The sequence below is a fragment of the Ixodes scapularis genome, unplaced genomic scaffold (genome assembly GCF_016920785.2).
Source record: "Ixodes scapularis isolate PalLabHiFi unplaced genomic scaffold, ASM1692078v2 PGA_scaffold0__279_contigs__length_252992795, whole genome shotgun sequence".
In the NCBI taxonomy this organism is placed as follows: domain Eukaryota; kingdom Metazoa; phylum Arthropoda; class Arachnida; order Ixodida; family Ixodidae; genus Ixodes; species Ixodes scapularis.
In genome coordinates, this window is record NW_024609835.1 from 60,115,260 (window position 1) to 60,123,620 (window position 8,361).

An 8,361-nucleotide genomic window follows, 5' to 3' on the forward strand; every position below is an offset into this window, starting at 1 on the left:
GAAATACTCGGCGAGCGCGGGCGGCGCGGCCGACCGGCGGCGCAGCGGAGTGATACGAAAGTGCAGGCGAGATCGCGTGACCTACTGCCGGCGTGTGATTGGCTCCGGCCACACGTAGCTTTGGCTGCGCTCGGACGGAAGCTGAAACGAAGTATAGTCACAGTTACTTTTTATTTGCAGTAATTTCTAGTTGAAAGCACGTAATTCTGATCAGTACACAAGGTGTGCATGAGCGCAGTGCCAACCGTTTCTTACAGTGCAATTGTTTTTACAATTCATTTAATATTCCTTACATCACCAACATGTTTTACATTATCACCAAGTGTGCATTTTCTTATTGTCCCCTTTAGTTTGATTTAGCTATGTATTGTAGTGAGGATAGTTTGTTGTACTTTGCCTTTAACTTGCCATCCTTCACCCCACAAATGTTTCGAAATTTCCATTCTCTATATATCTCAGATCAAGTTCCACACCCTATCAAATAAGCATGAATGAAGAAATATTGATTATTTCATTTATTTGAGCATCTTCTACCCCACAAACATTCCTCCCGAAAGCATATAAGTTAGAGATAGTCCGCGCTCCAGCTTTGCTCTGTGCCCCGTGCAAGACCGTCTGCGTGAGCAGGGTAGCGAGCGGGCCCACTGGGGGGGGGGGGGGGGGGCAGCTTTGGCATTTTAGGGGGGTTTTTGACCCGCAAACCCCCCCCCCCCCCCTTGCCTATGCCACTGCGTAAAGATAAGTTTTCTCGTGTTTCCTGACTCCATGGCCTGTCCAAGAAAGTGGAAGGGCACCTCAAAAAGGAAAAACCAGGCACTTCTTGCCCACATTTCATTGCACTTCCGTAGCGCCGCTGATGGTGCACTGGATCGCTAACAAACATGAGTTGGTCTTTATTTGCGGAATATTAAAATTCCTCAACCTTCGATGCCGTTGACAGCTCCACCGTCAAACTGGCATTAAAATTGAACCATTCACTGCTGCACACTGGATGTGTTTAGCACATCTCGGCACTCACTTTTGTAAAGTTGAGAGATTAAGGACTTTTTCAGGACTTGCCCCACAAACAATTATAAACTGCAGAAAAAAAGAAAAGAGAAAGAAAGCCAATCCCAAGAGGTTTGTTGCTTTGAAGTGTGTGTACGCCCACCTCAGTAATACATTAGCAAAATGTTATACTAGACAGCACTTGGTTCACTGCCAGTGTACAAGAACAAATATGATAACTACACTGTTGTCAGCACTCTGTGAGCTTAGCGCCCCTAAACTGATGTTAGCAAGAAGTTTAATTTTAGAGCTGTTACCTCATATCATGTGACAAGATGTCAGAAGTCATAAAGGCATGAATGCAGTATTTTGAGCCTTTTAGGTCAAAATTAACAAAACCAATTCCAAAAGCTATGTATGTGCATTATTGGTGCCTTTGGCAACCTGATCAATGATTGTGGTGCATAGGGTAGAACTTTTCACTTTCTCAGTTCTTTCACCCTCCTAGCCCTTCTTTTTTTTTTTTTGAAAAGGCAGTTTTTATGATTGCAAACCCAAAGCTTTCAGAGATTGTACAAACCCTCAGAGGAATAACTTTCAAGCTACAAGTTTATGAATGGATGGAGTGCAACAAAGCTGGGCCTGCTGTGGCACTAACTAACAAGGTAGCAAATATTAAATCTGATTTTCATACACTTACGGAATCGAATGAAAGAGCCTATATACCAGGAAAATACCTGACAAATTGTGATGCACAGAATACGCTTTTGGGTCGTTAAATCTGGGTGCAATCACTTTTGTAACAAGACTTGTGGCATGACCTCAGACAAGAATGCAATTGGTTGTTGCCGTGATCACATGATTGCTTACGTCCAACAATGAGGATGAGGCGCCATCTGTCCCATGACGTTTTCATCTGACATTACAGTGTCATTTGGCGAGCCTACAGTCGTAACACTGTAGTGTCTAGCTTTTGACTATCACATTTTCAGTCACCCCCACCGAAAATGTATTCTATGTCTGCAAGTCAAAATCTCACCCTCAACAAAAAGAGCACAGTCTGCTCATTCTCATTTGCAGCAATGCAAGTACCACTTGAGTACTATGGTAAAAAAAATGATTCTACTCCCAAATATCTGGGTTACACATTTTCCTTTAATGCTGATCCCACTTCTAAACATAAAACTTGACATCAGGCTGCAGCCCTAACAATGCAAAAACGCAGCAAAAGTTTAAAATAAAACTCCTGGAATCCTTAGACTGAGAGGCAATATTTTTCTAAGAGAACCTGAAGGAGTCAAGTCCCCTAGCAAAACATTGGACGAGTCGATTGCGCTCCACTCGAACTATACAACGTTCCAGGGGCTGGCACCCATGCACCACAGAGACCTCGTTTTCTGGCTCTGTGCAGTTTCGATTTATGTTCGAACTATGCCTGAAAGTGCCTGTTCTCCACATCAAGACCTTAACAGACAATTTGTTTACCTAGTAAAACAAAAAAAAAGGTTAGTTTTTTCTGGGTGTCGCTAATATAACAATAAGGGTACTTGCCATGCTTGTTCTCAAAGAAGCTGTCGGCAGACTTGTATGAAACGGACCAGGCAGCCCCTCGTTTTTGGCTGTGCACTCTGCCCGACAGTGCCAGGTCTCTGAGAGCCAGTTCAATTGTTGGAAGACAGGTCAACTCCTGCAAGCACGACTTGGGAAGCCATGACAGCACCTGCAAGAATATTTTTAAAATCTTGCGTCAGGACGAATAGAGGAAAGAGCCAATGCCACATACCCGATCATCATTTCACATTCCATGGAAAAATGCCAACATGGGACCCAATCAAACTAACTCATCAATACCTGGATCACAGGGTCACTGGCTAGATCCCATCACAAGCAGAGGCAGACATAAGGGTGTTTACCAAAACAATGTTTTTAAATGCACCAACTTTTTGGTTTTTCCCGACTATTCTATCAAAATTCCCCCCGAACGATTCCTAAAGGAATGTCTAAACAGGATACTTCAGAATGTGCAAAGCGAAACTCCTTTGCCATATAAAGTGAAGGTTTAAGCTTAGCAATCCGCCTCCTTTTTGGACATCCAACAGGCAAATGTCGCGGCTTTCATCCTCGACTTTTCTGCGACGTTGGTGCTTGACAGACTTCACATCACATGCGATCTGCCAAAGGTGTGCCTGTCCCTCTGTTCTGCCATGCCTCATTTCCTAGCCTTTCCCATTTTCGGGACTTGAACAGCAGGCGAGGCCTTGAGTAACTGATTGACAGCCAACAAAGCGTGGGTGAGTGACTGTCCGGACCCATGTGATGAACATGCCCTAGGCCTCAGTGAAAGACATAAGCAGACGTTGGCAGGGGGAAACTTACCCCCCCCCCCCCCCCTTCCCCACTCCAGCAAAAAAAAAAAAGACAGAAGCGAACCGCCGCATTTCGTATGGCAGAGAAGTGTCGCTTCACAAGTTCTTGAAGTGTCTTGTTTGGACAGCCCTTAAAAGAACACTAATTACCCCTCAAAAATGTTGTTTTTAATTTTGACAGGCATTTAATATGGTGTCAGGAGACTACCTCATCAATATTTTGCTGCAGAGTCACATATATTTTTAATAAAGCCAAAAAAACTCAACTGCTCGAAATCAAAACCGAAGCACCAGTATGGAAACTCGTAGCAGGAAATCGTGTAACTATACCTGACCACTTTTTTTTTTTTTTCTCAGTTTCTTTGGCTTTTGAAGCTGACAACGTTGAACTCGCATGAATAGCTTGTAGTGCGATTGTCTCACACTTTTATCCCTTCCGCTCGATGTTATGCGCTTGAAGATCGATTGGCCGGTGCCACGAAAGACAGTTCCAAAGTAGCGGCCCCATGTCCGTCGCAACGTTAATCTGTCGTGCAGCGCCACTGCGTCGTCCAACCAGCAGTACGTCACCACACTGAGAGTGACATGTACATGTACTACCTGTAATTTGTGCAATATTTTTTTTTTTTTTTTTCGATCAACATATTTGCAGCTTTTTAGAGGCCACAAAAAATGAGGCTCATATTCTTCCCTATTTTTAATATTCAATGTCTGTTTTAGATAACCCATCACTTTGAATATATTTGGAACACATAGTTTGAATGCCACGTGACCATGGAAATGAGTCAGCACGACTGAAACCGGCCAGTTCTCGACCGGCTGTTTTTGGGCGGAAAGAAAACAAATTTTGAGCTGCAAATTGTGTTCTAGGTAGTTGGGCTCTTTCTCATAGGTCATGTTCAAATAAAAAAAACCTCGGTGAACATAAATACCCCGTCAGTGTCTCTTTAAGAAAACAGAGGACATGTACGAAGTGCATTTTTTTAAGTGAAAACACTGGTATACCTGACAGATGGCAGGACGGCGACAAAAAACTGAATCATCTTACCTTGAAAGTCATTCATAAACCACAGGGCAAACTTATCTTCTTTACACCTCAAGACTATTTTAAAGTTATAGCAGGCCCTCGGCAGCATGCCTTCACTACAGTGTCATTCATTCAAAGTGAACAAGAAACATTCCACCATTTAAAAGGTGCATCAAACATAAATTCCTGGTGACAGATTGCATAAAAAAAATTAAGAGCTGAGATTGATTAGAAATGCGATAATGTTAAAGTTTGGTGAAGCTATTGAGGTTCCATGTAACTCCACCCGTTATGTTTCACTATATCAGGGAGTTTATCTCTAATTGAGTAAAGGAGGCATGTGACTTCACCTCTATGAGACATCTTCATTACTTACCTTGAACCACACACGAGTCGTTTGCTGCCGGTCAAAGAAAGGAAAGCTCAATTTCTCTGACCAATGCTAACTAAGATGGACATTTCCTGACTTTTCTATACTATGTTTCACCTTATGATGTACCGCAGGAAAGGCTACAAGCACGAGCTCCTTGCTCTAGAGCACATCTCGGCGGCACAAGCTCGCGTGCATTAAGGGCAGCTGCCAACCCAATGAGCTCGCGCTTCTAGCCTTCTTTGCGGTACAACATATGGTGAAACGGAGTATAGACTCGTCATAATCCCCGACCATTCCCGGTCTTTCATATTGGTAGACACTCTGAGGTTGGTAGACAATCATGCCATCTAAGGTCCAAGCAAGGAACGCCTGTAGGTTCAGTGTGCTGCACAAAAATATTACACATGCAAATCGTGCAGAGACAAAAAATGTCTAAAGCCCAACTAACGTTGCTGAAGCTGTCAGGACAGAGTATGTTCCTGTTGCTGGCATTCTTCAAGTGTTGCCGAGTGTGTTTGGTGGCAGGCTTCGTTGTGCTACTTCGAGCCCCAGCCACAATCGAAGCCACATGACTCAGGGGAAGGAGTACCTGAAAGCGGACAAATTACGGGGTGAAACGCTTAATATAAATCATTCAAAACACTCACACAAACCGCTTAACAGGAAGTGGCATGTGTGACACAAATATCAGCTAACAATTTATAGCGTCTTAACCTCGCAACTGTCATTGATGGGGCAAACCACGAAAGCGGTCGAGGCTGGTAGGAATTGAACTTGACAGGGTTGGTAGAAGAATCTTAAAGGGGTACGGAAACATAAATTGAAATATTCAGATTTCGTTCGGAAATGAGTCAAGCATGACGGATAATAACTGTAAATGATAATCGCACGTTTGTATTTTGAACGATTGGCTATATTTTTCGTTCCAAACGGTGCACTCGAGCAAGCGCTCGAAGAGAAGCGAACGGAGAGCGCGATGCGTCATGGGATATCCAGCGCAAACAAAAACAGAAAGATTTCCCGCGTTCGTGGAGTAGCAAAGCAGACGTGGTTATGAGCTTTGCCCTTGGTGGCGTTGTCAGCGTTGTGGTGGTGTTAATAGCGTCAGCGCGTTACAACCGAGCCGTTCAAAGTACCAGTGGGGTGACGGGCGTGTGGCTGGTCCATGGAGCACATAGCTTCCACAACACTGTCAGCTTAGGGCTGAACGGGGTGGGGAAAGCGACTTTTGTTCGAGTTTTGAGGGACGGGCTAATCTTCTAGGGGGAGAATGGTTGTTTCCGGTTGCACGAACGAGGGTCCGAGAAAGAGAGGAGTCCACCCTTTCCATCTTCTTGAACCGTTTGGTACAATACGCGATTTGTGAGTTCAGGAGGAAAGCTAAGAAGGAAAACGTTGAAATGCCAAAGAGCGGCACTGCTCCGAAGGAATCTGCTACGTCACGACTACGTAGCAGACTCCACAACGTTGCTAGACTACCTCCCAAGTAGGCTCCGCATGCATCCACCAGGTGCACATTGAAAGTCGTTTATTTAGCTTTAAAATCAGTTTTCTTGTGCTTTTCAACGGAAGACTGGTGTTTTCGAGGTTAGGGTGCGACATGCAACACATTAAAGTTAGAAAATGAGCGCTGAAATTTCGTTTCCCTACCCCTTTAAAGGCGCCAGCCAATGTTCTTCATGACCCAGAGATGATACATCTGGCGGACTGGAGAAGCTAAGTGTACCACAGAAGCGCTGGAAGCCTCCGCCGCCTCCAGGTAGAGAATTTGATCGGCGTCACCAGCATTTGTTGCTTCGTCAGGTTTCGAAGTCGGATGCAGAGGCTCAAATTAATTAAGATTTCGGGCGCTTTTCCTGCCCACGCCGACACATGAGGTGCAACCCACGAGCACGAATGCCATTGTGGCGTCCGTGTCACGTAAGTTCTAAGCTATTATCGCATGATGCAAGCTCCAGCAAATATTAGTAGCCTGTACACAAAATCAAGTCGCACGAATCGCCTCGTTTTACAAAAAGAGAAAAAACAAAACACCACTGTAACATCCACAGTAATTCATTAATCATGATCGCCAGTTTTCGCGTTCAATAAACGCGTTTTTTACGTCAAAGTGCAGTTGCTCCCACATCTTAGTAACTTACACAACGTTTAGTGACAATGTTGAATAAAACTCGAGTGCACAAGCTAATGATTTTTGGCATCCCTGACATTCTCTTCAATAAAACAGATTTACAAGGGCTCTTGCATATTCCAGAAAGAAAAACGTACTTACCTGACCTTGTAGGCTTAACACGTTACTTAAAGAAATCATGGCAACAGCTTTACGTTTTTACGCTATCCGAGCACCCGCTGAACGTTTCTATCGGACAAGCAGCTCATAAATGACGGTGAATTAAGTTAATTTTGGACATGTCACGCTGCTTTTAGCTCGCGCTCGCGACCAGGCAGCAGGCCGGCATTGAACAGGGTGGATGGATGCGAGGCTGAACCGCTGAACACTGAGGCCAGCTGAAGCTGAAAAGCTGAATCGACAAACCGCTGAACTGAATTGGGCGGAAGCTAGCGCCACCCCAAAGTCGGTGAACCTACTAACGTTCGCGAGACATGACCTCCGAGATCTCGATGCGGCTACCTGTCCTTAGGATTTTACATAAATAAATAAAGTAAATTTAACAGCCTGTATACATTTATTAAAAGCCTAAAAACTGGGTAAACTCGCCGCAACGCAAAAAGTACAGCTTTATAGTTAGCAACGAAGGCAACGAACGACACCATGAATTCCGCGATATGCGAATTCGAAACCGAAAGTTTCTTTTAAAAGGTGTAGAGTATGCTTGGCAGTGCTTTTTACTATTCGTTTGTTCCTCGTGAGCAGCAGACTGGTGGATGGGGTCTCCAAATCCCGGCTCGCGAATACCAGCGGTCTTTCCAGTAACGGCCGGCCCGCGGCCCTCCACTACAAACGCAAAAATAGCAAGCGTAAAAATATTAATAAACAACGCCCAAACGCGCATAAAAAAAAAACTGCATGAAAACCTTTTTTTTTTTTTCGACATATTGTTTATTGTACATTGTCATAACCAGCATTACTATGTATAGTTCCCTGGTTCATGTCCGCGCTGCAGAACCCAGGGATCCTAGATTCAATCTCCACCCTTGTCCGTTTCGACCTGGATGAGCATCGTATCGGCGTGCGGTCATGTATCACTACTGCGTGGTGCCAAAGCACGTTAAAAAACCCAGGCTAGAGGTTGTACTGCACCTGTATATAGACACAAAACATAATTATTATATTTCTTTGTTTTCATGTATACCATGCAATGTCCTATCTCTTGCAGTCTCATCAATCCTCACGTCTATGCCCTTCGGGATGATGTTAGAGTTCCTACGCACTTTGATGTATGCCCGACGAGTTTTCTGAGTCACAATTATTGTGTATTATCAATGCTAGCAGTATATTGCATTGAAAAATAAAGTATGCATTCATCTACCATTTTTTTTTTTTTTTTTTATTTCTCGTTTATATTTGTTTGCTTATATGCTTATTTGCGATTATTTGTTTCGCATTTCTGTCTTGCCTACTATCCGACCCTCGGGACTGCGACAGG

General features: G+C 44.0%; 1 protein-coding gene across 5 annotated transcripts in view; it reads right to left on the reverse strand.

Moving 5' to 3' along the window:
- The window catches only part of LOC115318916 (ATP-dependent zinc metalloprotease YME1L), a 48,379-nt gene extending 41,115 nt beyond the window's left edge, over positions 1-7,264 (reverse strand). For 3 of the 5 annotated variants that reach the window (XR_003918358.4, XM_029978651.4, XM_029978650.4), the window contains exons 1-3: positions 7,026-7,246; positions 5,202-5,342; positions 2,539-2,707 (exon numbers count right to left, since the gene is read on the reverse strand). Coding sequence is in view for 4 of the 5 variants with exons in the window: in XM_029978651.4 (XP_029834511.1) it covers positions 2,539-2,707; positions 5,202-5,342; positions 7,026-7,064 (349 nt within the window). In the remaining variant the exon portion in view is untranslated. Of the gene's footprint in view, positions 1-2,538; positions 2,708-5,201; positions 5,343-7,025 lie in introns of all 5 variants that reach the window. The other 2 variants (XM_040499162.2, XM_029978652.4) reach the window with 2 other exon arrangements.
- Between the last annotated feature and the right edge of the window lie 1,097 nt (positions 7,265-8,361).